The following is a 20,909-nucleotide window of genomic DNA, read 5'->3' as shown; positions in this document are numbered from 1 at the left end:
GTGGTGCTCGAACAAGAGCTCACCATGTTATCCCACCACTGACTGCGCTTGTATGCACAGTATACTTGTACATGTAATTCCTTCAAAGTACATTCTCTTAAACCTCAAGGACTCCCCAGACAAGCATTCAGACGACTGACTGAGTGTGGAGGGCTCGGATTCCCAGGATCGGCGGAACATTAACTCACAGCAAATCCTTTTTGTTCAGGATCAGGGATCAAAGACCTTCATACAGCTTAAAATCAAACAGGTCTTTGTGTAAACACGCTGATGAGCTAAAAAGCAGACAGAGAGATGGTAATGAGGATGAAAAGACCGACGCCTCGCTAATATCCATATTCATAAACGCAGATAGCTGAGGCGATAAAACATCGAATAACATCATCATCTTTGTCAACAATGAGGAAATAATTGGCTGTTTTATTTTCCATTCTGGATCATGAGTGATGAGAAGCATGTAGCGTGTTGACTCCCCTACATCATTTAAATCAACAGCGGTCGTAACAGTGCAGTTTAGGAGTCAAACGCTCGTGTGGACGTCTGCCAGCTTTTCTTGTTTGGCCGCGTGCCCGTGTTTATGCAAAGCAAAGAGGCCATCATTAGATGTATGGAAAAAAAAAAGGGACAGCGATGGAGGTAGCTGACTGCAAGGATGAACTCCTGGCATTTAAAAAGCAAAGATGCTTTGATGACAGCGGAATATTGAGGACATTTTATTGCCGCCTTGAATAAAATGAAAGCGCCTGTCAGTCAAACTGCCTGTGGACTTCCTTCAGCAGCATAAACGCAACACATACTCACTCCAATATGACTACAAAAACGTCTGAAAAAGATTCAAGATTCAAGATTCAAGATTCAAGAGTTTTATTGTCATATGCATAGTAAAACAGGCATATACTATGTATAATAATATAATGCCAGAAAGTATGCCATATACTACAATATACTATGCAATGAAATTCTTATTCTGTTCATTCTCCCAAGAAAAGAAAGAAAACACAAGAAAAAGAATAAGAACATAAGAAACATAAATACCAATAAATTAAGCAACAACAACAGAAGAGACATTAATACACATAAATAATACAAATAAATGAATAAATAAATAAGTAAATAAATAAAGTGCTATGAGTGTGTGCGTGTGTTGCGTGCGGCGTGTGTGAGTGCTTGGTTGAGAAGCCTGATGGCCTGTGGGTAAAAGCTGTTTGCCAGCCTTGTGGTCCTGGACTTCAAACTCCTGTAGCGTCTGCCTGACGGTAGGAGTGTGAATAATGAGTGTTGTGGATGTGTGCTGTCCTTGATGAGGTTGTGTGTTCTGCGTAGGACTCTAGATTTATAAATGTCTTGCAGTGAGGGGAGGGCTGCCCCAACAATGTTCTGTGAGGTCTTGATCACCCGCTGGAGTGCCTTCCTATCACGTGTTGTACAGTTACCGTACCAAACAGTGATGGAGGCGGTAAGGACACTTTCGATGGGGCATCTGTAGAAGCAACTCAGGATTTTGGTGGACATGCCAAATTTCCTCAGCCTTCTCAGGAAGTACAGTCTCCTTTGGGACTTCTTCATAATTTGTTGGGTGTTGTGAGACCAGGTGAGGTCCTCGCTGATGTGTGTGCCAAGGAACTTGAAGGTTTTCACCCTCTCGACCTCAGTCTCACCAATAAACAGGGGTCTATGCGGCTCCTTTTCCCTTGTTCTTGGGTCGATGATCATCTCTTTAGTCTTATCTGTATTGAGAAGGAGATTGTTATCGCGACACCAAGCTATGAGGTCCGCCACCTCCCTTCTGTATGATGTTTCAACACCACCAGTGATCAGGCCGATGACTGTAGTGTCATCCGCAAATTTAATGATGCTGGTGTTGTTCTGGGAGGCCACGCAATCGTAGGTGAAGAGCGTGTAGAGGAGCGGACTCAGCACACACCCCTGTGGGGTCCCAGTGCTCACAATTCTTGAGCTGGATGTGCGATTGTGGACTCTGACTGACTGGGGCCTGCCTGTTAGAAAGTCAAACACCCAGTTACAGAGGGAGGGTGACAGGCCAAGATGAGTTAGTTAGAGACGTATAAAGTGCAAACTCAGTTAGTGTGTTTTCCGGTCTATGTCAAAAATGTACACCGACATTTTGCCTCGCTACACATACATTTTCTGCCTTAACTATACAACAGATCTTTTTGTGTCATTTATGCACGACGTGAGTCCAACTGTTTTCTTAACGTATTTTTAATCACAAAACATCCTGATTAGTAGCCTATTAGCATGCTAACAAAATGGGAACCGGAACCAGAAGTCCCCCAGCTCTGTTGCGTGTCAATGATGTCATCAACAGTTGATTCTGTGGTTCTTTGCTTACGAAGGCGGTTATGCCACAAATCTCTGCTTTTCTTTTGTTCCTGGCTGCCAAACACAAAAAGTGTCATCTTTGTGGATCTTGCTTCTCCTCTTCCCTCGCTGCTCGCCATAGCTCTCTTTGTCAATAATTACCGTAATTTCCGGTGTATAAGCCACTACTTTTTTCTCGTGCTTTAAACCCTGTGGCTTGTACAGTGATGCTGCTAATTTATGGCTAAATTTACAGTACGACCCATGATGCTAAGAGTGCAACTTCAGTAAGTCTTGTGCAGTGATCTCTGACACATCTTAAGTAAGTTTGATCATGTGTAGAATTATTACAGCTTCTGTTTGGACGACTCGGACGGCCACTACTGCATGATAAAGAGCTTTAGCTCAAGCTAAATGACTAATGGCTTGAGACAAAAGTGACACAGAAAAGCCAACGAAAGAGCGAGAGAGACTGACAACGTGCGTGACAAAGGGATTTGGAGGCTCTTTAATTGTGATGCTGAAGAAGATGAATTTAGTGGTTTTAGTTCCCAGGAGGAGGATGACAACGGCGATAAAAGACTTTTCTGGTAGGCTACTGTTTAACTAGCCATGTTACAGGCAGTGTTCAGCACTTTTCAAATTGCCGTGTTACAGTAGCTGTTCTGTTTATTTCATCAAAACTTTAAAAAAACATTATGTGTAACATCTTTCTGTGTACTAAATATCCCATGTTACGACGTGGACACCTGCAGCTTATAGACAGGTGCGGCCAATATATGTCCAAATGTTTTTTTCTCTTTAGATTTGGTGGGCGCAGGGTGCGGCTTACATACCAGTGCGCTGTATAGTCCAGAAATTACAGTAAGTCTTCAATAACGATAGAAGTGTTGTTAAATGTTCATTTATCCCTTTCATTTTTCATTTATATGCATTTTGAATTGTTTTCTGCATATTAAACTATAATTGTAAAACTTTTTTTTTTTTTTAAGTGTTCCGAGTTAATATTTTTGGGCATCTGGAACACATTATTAGGTTTTGCATTGTTTATTATGGGGAAATTTGATTTGGTTAGAGTATGTTTCGGTTTGAATCAGAGCTTCTGGAAAGGATTAATGACATTAACCAAGGTTTCCGCTGTACATGCAACTGGCAGGTGGTGGCAAACGACTTTCAGTCAGAGCTTTTCTTCTTATCACTCACACATAAAAAGTGGCTCAAATGTTGGGAAAGTTAGCAAAAAAACAAAAGAAGAGTTATGACAACAATTTTAAGGTAATGGCGATCAATGAAGCAGAGACGTTAAACAACGGGCACCTAAGAAAGAAAATTTCCAGATGTTGTTATACTGGTATTGAAAATATATTTTTTTTAAAACAAGGAATTCTGTCTATTTTTTAAATTTATTTAATCTTTGTCTTGGAAAAGATGTGTTTTCCTATACTCGGGTTGTTTTATATTCACGTCATTGTGGTAAAATCTTACTGCTACTTCACATATGCAAAAACTCTATTCCAAATGCCATTTTTACTTTGCCATAAGAATTGCTTAGATTTCTTAAACATGTTTTTTTTTCATATACATATATTCCATGAACCTGTTTCAAATATGAGGGCCAATCAAGAAAAGAAATCAGTCTTAAGTGGTCGGCAAGGCTAAGCAGCTGCTTCTCCAAAGAATTATAATAAGTAGTGAAAGCGCTAGAGAGGTAAGGAACACACTAAACTCTCTTATGCTTACTTTAGATCTCCTTCATTGTGTCCAAATGTCAGTATCATCCACTCTAAAAGTGGCCAAAAAACACTTCATCCCCGTCAGCACGGAAGAAGTGATGCTCATGCAGCAGAATGGCTAACAGAGTCATTCATCCTCGCTTCATCTCTTTGAGTTTGCAGCTTCCCCAGCATCAGCAGGATGCATCCTCCTGACACAAGTACATGTCAGCCACACCGAAATAGAGACTCAGCAACAGACACAATGCAAGCCTTTCTCCTCCTCCACATGCCACTTCTCTCTCAAGAGGTTCAGACAGGAGACAGTGGGCAGGAAGGAAAGGAACAAAACACATAACAAGGCGGGGGGATTGAACTCAGCATGCACTTGTCACAACATTAGGTACACCCACACGTTCAAAAATTCTGCCTTTACGAATACACAATCGTGCTCAAATGGTCAGTTTTGATAGACACCATTTCTTTAACCACCTTGGCATGAAAGATGGTAGGCAGTCCAATTTTTTGCCTCAAAGAACACCAAAAGAAAAACAAAAAAAATGGAGTGCATCGGGCTGCATCAGGACTGCCTCATTTGTCAATGCAAACATTGGTCACAGTTTGACAGGAAGAAAAAGTCACATTCTTGTAGACATTCATTTTGCAGTTGAATCACTGCTCTGTATTAAATATAAAATGCGAAAGAGACGGCAAAAAAATAAATGTTGCCAGGCAGAGTTCATATGGCTCCATCATAACCGTCCCATTGGTCAATGCAAACATGGGCACATGTCAGCTAAACGACAGTATTATAAACATCCCTCAGCATGACGCAGTGCATACTGTTCAATTACCAGTGTCAGTCAAAACTCAACATTGTTATCTTCGCAAACACAGAATTTCTTACAGCACAGCTGTTTCTTAGAAAAGGGCCTTCAGAAATATTCCGCCCATTATCCACGACGACATCATTACTAACCGTTAGTATTAACAGTTTCATAACGATGCTCACAGGAAGCCTCTTGCATTCCCCTCAGCGAGAGTCCGAGCTGCTTGCAGGTGGAGCTTCCTTCCCAACTTCCATGGCTGCTAATGCTAATGTAAGGCCATTAGGAGCACTTTGGCGAGGAAATGGCTCATCATTAAGGAGGAGTGGGAGGGAGGTTATTAAGTGCTTTGAGCAAAACTTCAACTGTCAGAAATACCGGGAAGAGTAAATATCCAATCCCACCCGTCCTTTATAAAGTCCTAGTGAGTTAATAATGCGGAGTAGTGCGCCTGTCCACTATTAGTTGCTGTTTAAGGGCGATAATAATTAAAAAGTCTCAAGCCTTTAAGGGGGCAATTATAATATACACTAATAATACACTGCTTCTAAATGAGACAGTATTTTTTCCCTACAAAAAAATCTGAAAGATAGCTAGTTTTGTATATGGAGGTGAGAGATTTATACATACAATTCAAAAGATGTGCCTAACAGCTTCTCCCTAGAGCTTTTCTTCCTGTCACTCACACACAAACACACACACACACACACACACACACACCAGTGACCGGGAAAGATGCATTTCATCTATTTTTTGTCTTTGTTGTTGACTTTCCAAAAACGGCTATTGAAAAAGATCGGGCGTCTTACATTTGGATCAATATGGGAAATTTGCACAATAACGGCATTTAAGAGCAGCGGTTTCCTGATACAAGTTTTTCACTTTCGATCCCATTCCGGTATTGCAGCCTTGAATATTGACCGATATCGATCTAATATCAGGCATACATACTTTTACTACTTGTTTAGTAGCTGGAATGTTAGAAAAGGCTTGATGAAGTGATATTACTTAAACAGAGAAAATAGTCAGCAACAGTAAGTATGAGAAAACTGACCCATTTACTTCTTGATGCATCTGGTATATAGTTTTATCGGCAATATGCATAATGTAGCGAGGCTCGACGCGCTCAATGAAGCATTTAAACCCAACATTACTCATCACCGACAGGGCCTGGCTCTTTTCTGCTACAGCCAATTGCTTTTTGCCGTCCCGTGGGAGTTTGGTGGATGTTTTCAGGAAGCCGTGGTGTCGCAATAATCCTCCTTCAAATGTGTGATAAGGTTGGTCGTATTAAACTTCCTTGGTTCGGTGCCACCACAGGAAACGTGTGCATGACAAGTTTTGCACTGAGCTGCAACGTCTTGTAACTTTAAAGAACAACACAACCACACGACTGACATCACTCCTACTCCTGGCTAAACACGCGGTTGGTGTGATCACATGGGTTCTGCATGCTGAATAGAAGGGCCGATATAATCCGATACGTTTTTTTGTTTTTTTGGCTGATATCGGAGCAATTTACAATATCAATATTGGATCATGGAGCATGGAAATGCAAACTTTGTAAATGGCTCACAAATAGACAAATGGAAGTTGAAACACGACACATTTCATGTTTCCGTCTAATTCCGCATTCCAAAAAAACTGGCAAATTGAAAGTGTATGCCCTCCAATGAGAAAAAGTGTATTGGAACACCGCTAGAAGTTAGCTGGTTTTCAGTACATTAACACAATGATACCGTACATTAACACAATAAATACAATACCACTAACGCCAAATGAGGTTGTCATCCATGTTTTTGTTTACGTAGGATTTTCCCGACGTCCTACGTCTGGAATGTTAAAATTAACCCTGAAAATACAGTAAACCACATTTACATGTGTGGGAACGCCAAAATGCAAACAAACAATCGCTGACCTCTGGGCTGTTATTGCATTTACGAGTACAATGCTTCTCCAACAAAGTGCACATTTTGTCCATGAATTAAGCTCAAAAGCTTTTTAAGTGATCACCAAAATGCATTTTCCACCAATTACAGTGCATTCCATTTCATGGAGGAAACTAGCAATAACAGTGTGTTTTCTACTAATTACAGTGCGCCAACCATCATGTCAAATCCTACTATCCTGTCCTATGACTTACTCACTATGCACTGGATTTGAGGAGTGAGCTACAGCTGTCGAACAGACTTTGCTTAGACAGGATGAATATTTTTCCCTGCACATTTTGGATCATATCCACAGACAGGGACCGCCGGCGCCCACACAGACAGAAGATCAGAGCATTCGATGTCTTTCATCACTGAGGAGAATCAAACACCTGCTGCTGCCTGCTACTGCCTGCTGCTGCCGGCCTTACCGAACTTCACAGCCATCACCAACAAGAGAAACAGGCGCTGAACATTTGTAGAGTGTGCAAAATCTATTCAACACACAGAAATGTTTGTAGCCTTTGAAATGTGAAGATAGCACATAGCGGCTCGGAGGTGGAAAACTGTTTTCCTCGTCACAACAGTACAGCTATTGAGACGACAAAGCTCACAGTGAAATCCTGTTTTCACTGTTTAAAGCGTTGAAAATGTCCTTAAATGAATTAGAAGCGTGTTTCGGTTGCAAAGCTGTGATGACACTCCTTGGATCGTCACAACAAAGCTACACACTAAATAGCATTAGAATACAATTTTTGGAGTGACTGTGGTAAGAAAGAAGCACACAAACACGGGCGAAAACAACGACAAAGCAGGCAGAAGGTAGAGGGTTCCTAATTTGGATCAACAGCCGCATTTAGCATCATTATCAAACAATAAATCAATGTTCCCGTGATGTCATTGGATAAAATAGACACCAATGATTGGCCGTGATGTCACTAACGTGTACAGTACGTAAGTTAAGCACGTAAGGCCTGGCAAAAATATGCTATTTATACTTTTATTAGTTTATTTGGCAAAATTATTTGACTAAAATACATCTTTTGGAAGTTGATCATGGTTAAGATTTGCTATTGCTTTTTATTTTTATTAAAGTTAAATGTGTAAAGCAGGACAAACGTTCAATGGTAATTGGGCCAATTTACATTTGTTTCATTTGTAATCGGTTGTTTTTGGCACCGGTCTGGGTAAAGGATATATAAAATGTCATGTTATATATCACATTTCTGCTGTTGTTTTGCTGAGAGTAACACAGCAGTAGTGTAACCCACATTGAGAGCCATATTGTGTGTTATATGACACATGAGATTGGGTCTGCGAGAACAAAATGAGACAAGATTTTAACATTACTTTTAAGAAATGTACAATGAAAAAAATACTAATTTAATTTTGACAACATTACACTCTTCTGCACTCTGTGTGTATGCTAGCGGCCCCGCCTCCATCCAACGAGACAAAGAGACTGTATGACTGACAAAAGGGCTCACTCCGTTCATGACGTTGTTCTAAGGAACAAATGCGCCCAAGTGCTGAAACCAACGCATAAAGTGATCCCTCTTCCTGCCTGTTTGGAAGCGAGAGAGGAGGAAAACAGACACGCATGCAAATGCCAATCTATTGAGGCAGGCAAAATTCTATAGTTCATTTTCATTTATTACCGTGCCAGGCCTGGTGCCAACGAGACATTTTCTTTCCAAACGAGACATCTTGCCACATTTTAAATCTCGCGAGATCTTGTGACATCCCTAATACTAACTTCTTTCAAATGCCAGTCATATCAAATGTCATTCATTTTTACTGGCAATGGTGGAGAATAGGGCTGCGTAAGCATTGTAGTGTACATCACTTTTACGCGTCGACTTTTAAACAGACACATGCCAACGACCAACGTGTTCAATGTGTGCCTAAGTGACATCGCCCACTACTGGTCGGGGCCCACGTGAACGTTCATCATCACTTTGACAAACTTTTCAGTTCTTACTTTCTCATTTAATCATAGAGTAGGTTTCATAACGTTGTCACAACACCCACAAGTAAGTATCCTACAGTAACAATAGGGTTGGGCTACACTGCAAATTTTGGTATCGATACGATATCAAGTAAATACAGAGGCCAGCATTGCCGATACCAAGACTTTTTACTTGAAATATTCCAAGCTCATTGAATGAATTCGTCTGTCACTTGTTGACTGTGATTATACTTAGAGACACAATAACAACAACATAATCAAATTATTTAGGGATGTGCGATATTGGCATAAAAACAAGATATTGGATCATATCGGTATGGGTTTTCCTGCAATTTGCATCCATCCATTTTCTATACCGCATCTCCTCATTAGGGTCGCAGGGCATGCTGGAGCCTACCCCATGCTGGAGCCTACCTACAGGCGGGGTATATCCTGGACTGGGCGCCAGCCAATCGCAGGGCACATATAGACAAACAACCATTCACAGTCACATTCATACCTATGGACAATTTATAGTCACCAATTAACCTAACAAGCATGTTTTTGGATGTGGGAGGAAACCGGAGTACCTGGGCAAAACCCACGCACGCACTGGGAGAACATGCAAACTCCACACAGAAATGCCCAAGGAGAATCGAACCCAGGTCTTCCCGTTCTCCAGACTGTTACTGTGCTGGCCAACATGCCAACTACTAGACCACCGTGCGGCCCTTGCAATTTGCAATGACTGTAAAATGTTATGTTTTGCTTTGTGTGCTCCTTCTGAATAAATAGTACGTGATTAGTTATAGGTAGACAGTTAGTTATAGCTTCATGACAAACTTTATCAATATCGGTAGACAAGTGGCGTAGAATGTGTTGTTAAATTGTGAAACTAAACATAGAAGAGAACTGAATAATATCAATCTCATCACGCTAGTATCGACCCGATAATGGCACGACGATGGTATCAATACTATCTATGTTTGGATCGACCGGCCCACCCCTTGTGTCCAACTCCAAACAATAGATCCTCCCTCCTCCTCCGCTTCTTCAACAAGAGCCTCCAAAACTCAACAATACATTAAAAAAGAGGAAAGAATAGAAAGACTTGTCTGTCACAATAAAAAAAATGGAGGGCTTATCGTCTTTATATTTGCGCAGGTGCTCACTAATTGAGTGATTAGCTTCATGCTAACAGTGGCTCTCCGCAGAAGTTAGCTTAAACACCAAACTTTTACTACTTGTATGCTTTTAGGTGAGATTCGTTTGGAAGTGAGTCCAGTCCACGATAAAGAGTAGCTGGGATGGCGTAGGGAATCCACGTAGAGCCATTCAAAGAGTGTTGTATTATAATGTACACACATTAGCATGTTTGGTATTAATGCTCATTTTACCTCCAATAGATGCTGAGTGACAGTTGAAGCGTCGGATCCCGGAAGCAGCATCACAGGCTACACGCGTTGCAAATTCGCTCCCATTTGGATTATAAATAAAAAAAAACCTTAATCCTGAATCTCCGTTGTTGGTGAGGGTTTTTGTTTTGCAGACGGAGGGAAAGTGCAGCCTCGAATCGGATAAACAATATCCTGGTCTTTTTCTTCTTCTTCTTCTTCTTCTTCTTCTTCTTCTTCTTCTTCTTGGTTCTCTCCTTCCAGGATCGAGAGGTGTGTATCACTTTTTTCCCTCCCTCCTCTTCCTCGGTCGCTTGGTGAATGAGGCGGAGCCTTTTTTGCACACTTCTCACGCACGCAAACACAGACACACATTTGCAGCACTTGGAGATGGGACAGTGGGAATTTTCTTGCAATTTCACGCCTACTTCCTGCTTTTCTTCCCCCCGCTCGCTGCATCTCTGGAACAGGAGGCGTGGCATTTTCCAAAACATTAAAGTTACAATCGTAATTCAGATTAGTACCAAATTGTACACCTTTACGTTAAAAAATGTCGATAGGCAGAGACAATAGGGCGAATTCGTGACTGCCCCAATTCTAACAGTTTGTAGAGAGCGACCATGACTGCCCCACTGGTTAATGCAAAAATTGGTACTTTCAGTCACAGCTGTCATATTTGTATCGACACATTAATTTTACGATTGAATCACTGCTCTGTATGAAATATAATATGATAATTAAAGAAACTACTGCTGAGCTGCCGCCAAATAAAAAAATAGTTGCCACATTGCCTCTTAGCATATTTTGGTAATGTTATTTCGCTTACACATATTCTCTTTTGTCCAAAATGGTAACCTTCTGTTGTCATAACAAAAAATCCAAAGAAAAAGCAAAACACGTGCAAAGTTGATTGTCTTTTGAGTGATATTTTTCCAGCAATATCTGTCTGAAGTATGTATGTACATATTGTTCCACTCTTGGGACCATTTTTGAGCCTCTTCTACCCTTAATTTGCATCAGCACCAATTTTTATTAAGGGGTAAGAAACAGAAACATTTTAAAAGGTACAAAAAAGATCTTAGCATCTGCATGGTGATTGGTATGTCATGATAAATTCAGTTTTCACATTTGTGGTTATCATCACACTTTTCCTCTTCAATCTTCATGGCAAGAAACACACAACACTTTTGATGGCTTGAATTCAACATTTCAAATTGTACAACTTTTCTGGTGTTCAACATTAGTTTTTCAACTGTATATGCTCCAAATCATTAGAAACAGCAGTACTGTCATCTCATATACAGATATTTATCCAATAAAAGTACGGTAGTAGCAGCTATTAGCGCCTTCAAGCATGCAAACAAATGGCTTCTATATCCATTTTAACTGACAGGATTAGTGTGGAGCGTAACGGCACATTTCTACAGTTATTTCTTTTCCTGGCAAAAAGTCCTCCTGGCGCAAATCTGAGGGTCTGTGACCTTTTTAAAATGCAACGCGATTCTTCTACTTCAGAGGCAAGCTGCTCAATCTTAAGACGTTTTTAATGCAGTAAGTCACACAACAAGCAGAGAGCGGCTCTGCATCTGCTACTTGCTTGAAAGGGGGACACAATAACACAACCATTATTGTAATGACGCATCATTTGAGCAAAACACAAAGCAGCCTCTCATGTTGACAGTAAAAGATGCTATGATACAGCATTGCGTCACTTTAATGTTTGAACTAACATAGCAAGAAAGGGATTTAGGCATGTATGTACACTCCTGATCACATTTTTAAGACCAGTTGAAAAATTACAAGATTTTATCTTTTGCACTGTTGGATTTTAAATGCAAAAAGAACAAATGGAAGTGAGACAAAAAAAATGTTTGAGTAAGAAATGTATTGCAAATAAGCATTCAAGTGAAACAGGCTGTTCATCAGCTGATCAAAAGTTTAAGACGATAGCTCAAAAAAAAACCAAACCCCCCCCTAAAATCTAAATAAAATGTTCAAGAAAAGGGCTCAGTAATTAGTAGATACGCCATTATTGTTAATCACGTCAACAATGGGTTTGGGCGTGCTTGATGCCAGTGTTCCCAGGAGGCTTGTGGGAATGTTGCTCCAGGTAGTGAAGATGGCTTCACGGAGGGCATCCACTGTCTGGAACTGATGGCCGTTTTTGTAAACGTCCCTTCCCATCCATTCTCAAATGTTCTCAGATGGATTTTGATCAGGGGAACACGCAGGATGGTCCAAAAGAGTGAGCATATTCCTTTTGAAGAAGCCCTTTGTCTGGCAGGTATTGTGAACAGTAGCGTTGTCCTGTTGAAGAAGCCAGTCATCACCACACAGATGAGGGCCTTCGGTCATGAGGGATGTTTCCTGCGACATCTCCACATAGCCGCTGCCGTTTGACACCCCTGCACAACCTGAAGCTCCATTGTTCCATTGAGGGATCATGGTAGTGCCCCCTCCAAGTGTGCCATGTAGAAAACATCTCAGGTGGGCTCTCCTTGTCATGCCAGAAACATTGGAAGCTACCAGGACCGTCAAGGTTACATTTTTTCTCATCAGAGAATAAAACCTTCTGTTTCATGTTTGGTGCTCTCATGCAAATTCCAAAGGGGCACTTTTTTGGCGTTGAAGGAGATGAGGCCGTAGCAGACATGTTTTTGTTCTTTAAGCCTGTCTTTTGCAGATGCCATGTGATGGTTATTGGACTGCACTACGGACAGCCAATCGGATCCTCCGGCTCAGGGCCGGTGACATTTTTTTGGGTGTACCATTTTACTTTTTTCCATGACATTGACATTGACTGCATATTTTTGTCAAGATTTTGTTTTTTAAAGGCTGTGTTAGTACACTTTTTTCAGCTGATGGACCAGCCAATTTCACCTTCATGAGACAAACGGTCACTGACTTAAGGACAGTTTGTTGCTAAATCCCACCAGTGCCACTGCAAAGACCTTTTGCTTGATGGCGGTCATGTTTTTCGTCCAATCACGGTCAAATTTTACACCCACCTGCTCATCAGTCCCCTAAAGGTGTGTACCAAATTTGGTGGTGACTTGGCTAAACACCCTAAAGTTAGAGTGGGTCTTTTATTGACAGCATTTAAAAACTCTGAGAAATTTCAAGTCAGTTTGATTTTGGGGCTTGTCTGGGAAAATAATAGCAGAACTGTGTGCAGCAGTTCAACAGTAGAAGCTTTCACGAATAAATAAATACAGTTTGTGAAAAAAATTAGGACACTCCATGGGGAATATATCATCTTCGGGTAGCATCTCTATGGCAACGCTATTGCAATAAATGTGTCCAAAAGGCATAGCTTCATAGTGTCAGAACATTTTCCCCAGCACATCCTTTCTCCTCGCTGTTATGTCAACCGGCAAATCCACTTCTTGTTATTCCCCCCCCCCAACAGGTGCAAAAGCTCTGTGCTGCGCAATACATCAAAGAATGGTGCACCTGTGCATAAATCACAGCAAATGTTAAGACTTCAGACACCAAAGAGTCTGGATTTGGAGGGCCTTGTTTAATATTCATGAATTGCAAAGCTTCCAGTGCTTGGGTTCTTGTTTATTACCTCTTTTCTCCTTGCTTCTACAAGGCTAACATGTTGGCATAAGCTTGCCTTTAAACCCTTTACTTCAGGGGCGGGCAATTGTTTTGAATCGCAGGCCACGTTGGGTTAAAACATGTAGACATAACTCACTGAGTTAACCAGGGTGTTATTATGTTGTTGCTTTTATTACAGTGACGGTGATATCAGCAATATGATTCTAGTTATTACAGTTGTGTGCATTACAGTTATTGTCATTCTGATCACTAGCATAGTTAATGAAATACTACTAGTATGTATGACTGTTTCAATGCAGTATGTAATGGCTGGACAGGACAAAAAAAATGTATACAGTAATGAATGATAGAATATCATGATGTAATATCTTGAGTACGTCATTGTCCCTCGTTTACTTCCTTGACGACCTCCGCGAAATGTTTTGCAATCAAGCAAAAATGTGACAAAAATGGGCCACATGGTTAAACATGAAAGCAAAGGTTAAAAACAGCCCAATATAAAAAAAACACCAAAATAAAATATCACCTTCTGCCAAACTTTGTCGTAGAAAGCGCTTGTGTCTCTCTCCGTCACAATACTAGTGCTTGCTGCCTGCTCCGTAAACATCCACGCTGCTTCATTGCTTTGTCTTCCTGGAGATGCCGTAGTCCCTATGATTACCGTAATATCTGGCATAGCATTGCTAATGCCGGCTACAGCTTCAATATTAAATGTTTTAAAAAGAAAAACTGAAATATGGGCAGGCTGAATTAAAAGGCTTAATGGGCCGGATGTGGCCCGAGGGCCGTAGTTTGCCATGATCTACTCCAAATGATGCGCTACACGCAGTCACACATGTAATCTAATGACTGTACTCTGCAATAGTGGAAACAGCCCTCAGTGAGATTGTGTCCACCCCTGCAACTCAAACCAGAATAATCAACACAACAATACGCAAACAAGTGTAATCCAGTTAAATTGCCTGGTCAGGACTGCATGGGGATCAGCTAATGACTTCAGCTCTCCCAAGTGGATGCTTTTAAGTAGCAGTAGCTTCTATGAAAGCACCCTGGAGAAAGAAAAACAGCTTTTGGACGGAGCGCTGCTGCGGTGAGGCCTACTCGTCTCCCATCAGTGCTTTTGTTGCTCCCACGCTTCCTCGGCTAAATGAAACTAAACCAAGAGCTCGGTTTGTCTCACATGTTCTTATTTGTGTTGACGTGCGGTGAAAAGAAATTAACTTCAGTATATCGAGCAAATAATGTCAATTAGGCAACTCTTCGGGACATCTGACACGGAGCTGCTGCCATCTGCCGGCAAGTATATGAACTGCATTTGGAATATTTGAAAATATACTACTATATGAACATTTTATAAAATATCACAAGAAATGATTATTTTATTTGTGCATTTTCAATCCTATCAAACATGTTTTAACCGCAGTACTTTGCATTGGTGTTGCTAACGTACACATTTTTGTCTGGCTTTTATACAGTTTTTGTTGTTTTGATCCACAATTTCCTCTTTTTATTTATTGTTCTATTGTATATTGTTGTTCTTGCTATTATTCAGTTGTACAGTGTTTACAGTAGTTTTGTGTGAATATTTATTTATATGAAAAAGCACCCTCTGCAAAAATGGCTAAGAAGAGTGTTTGCGATATAAAATTCACATGCAAGTAAATGCAACTTGGATTTAGGGCATTTGCTGCATAATTGACGCAAATAAATTATATACCTCTTTTATTGGAACATGTCAGGAGAAAATAGAAGGCAAGTATTTTGCATTCAGTTCTTCACTGCAAGATATATTTCCCTCTTCTTTTGATGAGCATCTTATGGCCTGATAGATGTTTTAAGGTTGGCGAAGCCCAGCACTTCCATGCTGACACGCTCGGCACGGTTGTGTTGTCCGAACCACATGAAATCCCCTCCTCCCTGTGCCAGAGCCGCCTCCTCACACTTGTTCTTGTGGTCACGTGCAAAGCGCCTGGCACCAGTCGGTACGTCATCAGTCGGTTGCGTGGCAAAGTCAGCTTGGTAGACGGTGTTGGCTACCATGGCGGGGCCTTGGCACAGGCAGAAATGAGATCTGTGCAGACTGACCTCACTGGGGCACTTTCTGCGTCCAGCCCCCTGACGGCCAAGAAAGACAGGGTGTGCTTTCAAGGGCAAACGTGTAAAAGAGACATGGTTTCTTACTCACGTCATCGAAAACGAGGATATTGTCTTTGTAGGAAAGCCTGTTGTCGTGGTTTGAGACTGGATATGCCCTGGATTTCTGTCAGCAACAAAATCATCACCATTAGTTACTTTTTATATTTAAAAACATGCTATGCCCCTACTAGGCTGTTTCAATGGCAGCAAGAGCAGCACTATAGGGTCTATGAGACAAGTATACAGTATGTATACATGTCAATCACCGCTCTGTATTACATAGAAAATACATGCTGGAAAGGAATTGTGACCTAAGCGGTCAACACTGATCATGAGGGAAGAATTAGTTGGGTAAAATCTTCGGTGTCAGGATGGGCTTGAATGACTGATCTGTCGATTGCGTGGAATCACTGATCTAAAAAAAAGACTGGATCGAGCTTCTATTGTTTTATTTTTGAAGCCAATGGAAATTTGCGGCGGCCATCTTGGTGAGACCACTTTGCTGTGAGACAACAGTATGGCAACGCACTGGTAAAACTTCGATTGATCGTATAGCCACCAAAATCAACTGCTAAAGGTTATAACTACTCAGATTTATACGCTTTTGTGTCATTTATCAAGCTAGTAAGATGTATTTTAGCTTCGAGACGGACGAAAAATTGGCTGTGTGGCAGCCTGCAAACATTGTTTACGTACGGAATTTAAAGTCTATCTTTGTCTAATTATTTTCCTACGGTAAACCATTATTTTTTTTAATCTCAGGATAAGGTTAAGGCAGGAAGAAAGCAGAAATTTTGTGACATGTCTTCTACCTTTGCGTGAATCATGTGTGGTATCAGAATTAATGTAACTTGGTAGTTGTGGTAGCTTTTAAAAAAGCTGTTTTTTGGTACAAAAAGACATTAGATAAGTGCAAATACTCAAAGCCTACTGTAAAAAACTGCATAGAAATAATTTTATCATTGATTGCTAGGCTAGGCACCAAAAAAAGGCCTAGTTGTTACAGGAAGGTGTAACAAGAAAATTCTTGCAAAACCACCCATCAAAGTTCATACTTTAACTTTTGGTTACATTTCGAGAACTTTTCAAAGCAAAGCCGTTCAAGTAGTGGCACATATATCAGGTCAAAAAAAGGTGCCAGGTAAAAGTACTTACAAGTGGAAGGTTCTTGGGAAGTGCTTTTTAAGTTGTGTTTCCTCATCCTCGCTTCCTTCACTGGCACTCCTGATGTTTTTGATGATTTTTCACTAATTCTGCGTTCGTATACCAGCACAATCACAAAGCTGTGGCGTGTAAGGTGGTCTCACCAAGATGGCGGCGATTGAAAAAATCTGGCTTCAAATTTTGGCGCGTGAAAACAATAGGTTGCTCGATCCAGTCTTTTTTTTAGATCAGTGCGTGGAATTGTTATTTAAAGGAGGAGTGAGGTGCACTACTTGGGTAGCACCAGCAGAGGCGCTGTTGATTCAGTATTAACTACAGTAGTTTGCCGTCTAAAGAACACCTTCAGCTATTGCCTACAGGCACAACTCCTCAAGGACCCTTGAGGAACCAGAAATGTGTACTCATTTGCTTTTTATGATTGTTAATGTAAGTTGTATAGACCATATAGTTCCATTTTCCGTTGGGACCGATTTGGTCCAAGTGGCTACAATTACAACCACATTTTTTAAAGGAAAATATAGCATATTTGGGTGTTTTTTTTCCCGTCCAAAAAATGTAGGTGATCTTCTAAAATAGAAACATTAAAAATACGTTTTAAAATAATCATAAAAATGAGGGTTGAAGTTGTTTCCTGGATTCAATGCAGCGAAAGAGAAAAGAAACATCGCTGTATCTCACTTTTATGAGAGGGACTGTTTTAAAGGTCAAATGTGTACTTTTTTAAAGGGGCCTCAAGGGTGAATTTGATCAATAGAACACTGGTCAATGACAACAAGAATTCAGAACATTTACATATTAGCCCATCCTGTTAAAAAAAAAGCAATTAATCCTTCATTTCCATCACAGTTGGATCAGATTTAGTCAAACGTCCATCCTGACTTCTAATAGAAATTCAATGATTAGGTGGCTAAAAGAGTGTTTGCGATGTAAAACTCACATGCAAGTTTTTTATTAGGTGTTTTGTTCTTTACACACATACCTGCTCTAGTCTCCATTTTGGAAAGCGTTCAAAGCTCAAAGCCTGCGGCAAAGACGGGTTCACTTGAGTCAGCATGAGCCCCGTGCTTGTGGACAGCTCGCGATCCCTGCCCTCGTTTCGCGGCACATCTGGATGAGGAAACTGAGGACAAAAATGAAAAGGCAACATACAATCACTCAGTACATCAGCACACCTGCACGATGTAATAAGACTTCTGCCTTTTTCTTTGTAAAAGCACATTTTTAAACAACTCTTGCACTGGATCCAGTTGGATTGTGCAGTTTTAGCAAGTGACATGGATAAAGTAGTTTTGATTTAACAAAATGGGGGGAAAGGTGTCTTACCCATTTGCCACCATTGGCCTTTGACGAATAATACCGCTTTCCACTTTTTACCATTTTGGCACACATTTAAGCTTGCAGAGTTTCACCAAACACACACACAACACGCACGCACACAGTCCAACTTAACACCTCATGAAAACACTGGAGACTATGGAAACGTGCTGCCGACAAACAAGGTGATACGTGATCTCCGTTTGCCACAGAAATGGGGAACTGGAATGCAAAAGGGACACAACAGTTATCTCCAGTGACTACTTATTAAAGATTCGATGAACTACTGATGCCACTGTCTGTTACAATTAACTGAGATTTGTTTTCAAACAGAAAATGACTGAACAAAAGAGACGCTACACAAAACAGAGAATGTACATTAGCAACTGACTTTATTTCCACAACACTCAATACAGTAGCGATCTACAGAACAGAGAACATACAGTAGTTCAATAGCAAATATAATTTGTTTTAAAACACGTTAAAAGTTTTCCGCTTTCTTTTCAGGCCAAGGGGTTAAAAATGTTAAACGTTATCTAGTTACTTAGCTAAAAGTTGACAAGTGACGTGGTGAATCACACTTTACCTGGAGAACAGATGGGTTTGCTAGAAGCAACTATTTGGCAAAAACAGAATAAGTTGGCTCTTTAAATGAACTGTGACATCATCAAGTGTGTAATAAGGTGAAACAAGGTACTTTGATGAGGTAGGTTGCACCATCAAGGCAATCAAAGCGATAGGCGGTAGAAGTCAACGCACGCACAACACTGAAATAGTATGAAAGTATTAACAGGAGGCAGTTCAAGCATGAACCTAAATCCAAATTGGTTGAATTTGTGAACTGTATAGACTAGCAGATGACCTGACATGGTGCTAGATTTTTTTTTTTTTAAGTTATTATATTGACATACCGTCTTGCTGACATGCCTGCTGAGGTAAATGAGGAGTGCTCAAGGGCTGCTTGCAATGGGCTCACCATCTTTTTTCACCTCCCTACACAGGTGCTTCCTCAAGTGTCTGGCCAAACGCTGCCACCTGGAGAAAGGCACGCAAAAGCAGCAGGAAATAATTTGTAAAAAGCTTTAAAAAAAAAAGCTGCATTCAAGTGTCGACTCTCCGCGTACCTCTCCTGTGCATCATTGTATTTATTCAACCTGGCCGCCTCTTGCTTCTTCTCCTCCATCCAACGCTGCAGCAGCTCCTCTTTGTCACGCCAAGCTTGTGATAGCGCTTCTTTTAGTCCCTTCTGCTCCACGTGCAGGGCGGCCAGCTCTTTATTCTGACACTCAATGGTGAACTCTTGTTGTGAAAGGGTCGCCTTCAGAGCGTTGCCCCCTTTGGCCAGAGTGAGGGCCTCTTGGCGGTGGCGGGATACACTGAAACGGTAGCATAGAGAGGTGGTACTCCAGCAGTATTGTCCTCATCAACTCTATGGATGCAATGAGACACAAACACACAAACTAAACAAACACAAGCTCCCTGGCGGAGGTAATTACCGTGACTGCCAGTGCTGCAGCTCGGCGTCTTTCAAATACAGGACAGTGGTCAGATCAGAGACAGTCTGAGACAACTGAGGAGACACAAACCAACGCATGGACAGACCATTAAGGCAGCGCAAACCTTAATGCCTAGAATCAAATGATTGTTGTCACTTTGTTGAAATGGCACAAGTCACCTTTTCAGCAAGACGTTCACTCTCCCTTAGCTGTAGTTGAAGTAATCTCACATTAACTCCACCTTCTGAGCTACATGGAAAATGTTGCACGTGTCAAACATAAACAGATGAACCAAAGAGTCATTTCTAACCTGTTTGACTGGACTTCTTCCAAAAATTGCTGGCGAATTTCAGACCTTTCTTCCAACTGAGACACTACAACAGTTAAAAAGGTAAAGACAATGTTTACATAGTAATATTTTGAAAAGTATCTAAAAACAGGGAGTCTTACAGCTTGTAAAGACTCCTTCGTATGGATGTTTCTCTCGTTGGTCTCTGAGTAGCAATCGAGCACGCACTTGATTCTTCCAGCTCCCCATTTTAGTTAACTAGTTCACGCAAAAATAGGTCACAAACTACAGTGTGTTCCTGCACTGGTCAAATACAACAGTTGATTGTTAAAACGCTGGCATCAGCTGATGGCTGCCTGCCCTGCCCACAGAGCAGGCACGTTGACGCCATGGCGCCTCCCCCAACCTACAATAATATATCAATTATTCATAATTTCATAATATAATATGAATAACAAATAAGCTATGGAAAATAAAATTCCACTCTGTTCAATTTTTGTATTTTTATTTTGCTCTGAAAAACACGAGTTATGCGACTAGAGAAGGCAGATGTTGTTTTCTACTTCCGCTTTTACTTATCCGATAAGTAAAAGAAAAGTTGTTCATGTCCAAACGGCCCTCAATCAAGGTTGACACCCTTAATTAAATTTGACTTTCTTCCATTTAAAGCATGTTTGCATTACGTCATTTTATGACATCTCCACTCTAGTTGAGTTAGATTTTCAACATAAAACGTAACTAACCTAATCCATGAGTTCTCACAGTAAATCAATATACAACGTTAATGGCAATTAAAACGTTATAAATAAATCTAA

At 40.8% G+C, this 20,909-nt stretch overlaps 3 protein-coding genes across 5 annotated transcripts in view; all 3 read right to left on the bottom strand.

The window, feature by feature from the left end:
* ctbp2a (C-terminal binding protein 2a) overlaps positions 1-10,529 on the bottom strand; it is a 49,388-nt gene extending 38,859 nt beyond the window's left edge. For both annotated transcript variants that reach the window (XM_054797961.1, XM_054797965.1), the window contains exon 1: positions 10,135-10,529. The gene's annotated coding sequence lies outside the window, so the exon portion shown is untranslated. The remainder of the gene's footprint in view (positions 1-10,134) is intronic.
* Positions 10,530-15,336: 4,807 nt separating this feature from the next.
* Positions 15,337-18,372, bottom strand: tex36 (testis expressed 36). The gene is made up of 4 exons (XM_054799419.1): positions 18,319-18,372; positions 17,975-18,115; positions 15,881-15,955; positions 15,337-15,810 (listed from the first exon to the last, which is right to left on the bottom strand). Exons 1-4 carry the CDS (start codon positions 18,370-18,372, stop codon positions 15,511-15,513), a joined length of 570 nt encoding a protein of 189 aa, XP_054655394.1. The 3' UTR covers positions 15,337-15,510.
* si:ch1073-143l10.2 (uncharacterized protein LOC565165 homolog) lies at positions 18,139-20,769 on the bottom strand. 2 transcript variants are annotated; one of them, XM_054798724.1, is made up of 7 exons: positions 20,256-20,769; positions 20,116-20,179; positions 19,985-20,054; positions 19,806-19,879; positions 19,434-19,685; positions 19,221-19,344; positions 18,139-19,076 (listed from the first exon to the last, which is right to left on the bottom strand). In XM_054798724.1, exons 1-6 carry the CDS (start codon positions 20,341-20,343, stop codon positions 19,260-19,262), a joined length of 633 nt encoding a protein of 210 aa, XP_054654699.1. In that variant the 5' UTR covers positions 20,344-20,769; the 3' UTR covers positions 18,139-19,076; positions 19,221-19,259. The 2 variants fall into 2 exon arrangements, with proteins under 2 accessions (XP_054654699.1, XP_054654698.1); XM_054798723.1 differs by having other exon boundaries at positions 18,139-19,344; positions 20,256-20,763.
* Between the last annotated feature and the right edge of the window lie 140 nt (positions 20,770-20,909).

This window comes from Dunckerocampus dactyliophorus, chromosome 14, assembly GCF_027744805.1.
Source record: "Dunckerocampus dactyliophorus isolate RoL2022-P2 chromosome 14, RoL_Ddac_1.1, whole genome shotgun sequence".
Classification (NCBI taxonomy): domain Eukaryota; kingdom Metazoa; phylum Chordata; class Actinopteri; order Syngnathiformes; family Syngnathidae; genus Dunckerocampus; species Dunckerocampus dactyliophorus.
The sequence above is the reverse complement of the archived record's forward strand: the minus strand, read 5'-3'. Positions and strand labels throughout refer to the sequence as shown.

What these genes read in the sequence shown, in the direction of transcription:
- si:ch1073-143l10.2 (XM_054798724.1), bottom strand. Translation starts at nt 20,343, where the DNA reads ATGGGGAGCTGGAAGAATCAAGTGCGTGCTCGATTGCTACTCAGAGAC. An exon ending in CGAAGGAGTCTTTACAAGCT is followed by an intron (nt 20,180 to 20,255) that starts GTAAGACTCCCT and finishes TAACTGTTGTAG; the next exon opens with TGTCTCAGTTGGAAGAAAGG. An exon ending in TACAATGATGCACAGGAGAG is followed by an intron (nt 19,345 to 19,433) that starts GTACGCGGAGAG and finishes GCCTTTCTCCAG; the next exon opens with GTGGCAGCGTTTGGCCAGAC.
- tex36 (XM_054799419.1), bottom strand. Translation starts at nt 18,372, where the DNA reads ATGGTAAAAAGTGGAAAGCGGTATTATTCGTCAAAGGCCAATGGTGGC. An exon ending in CAAAATGGAGACTAGAGCAG is followed by an intron (nt 15,956 to 17,974) that starts GTATGTGTGTAA and finishes TGTTGCTGACAG; the next exon opens with AAATCCAGGGCATATCCAGT. An exon ending in ATATCCTCGTTTTCGATGAC is followed by an intron (nt 15,811 to 15,880) that starts GTGAGTAAGAAA and finishes CTTGGCCGTCAG; the next exon opens with GGGGCTGGACGCAGAAAGTG.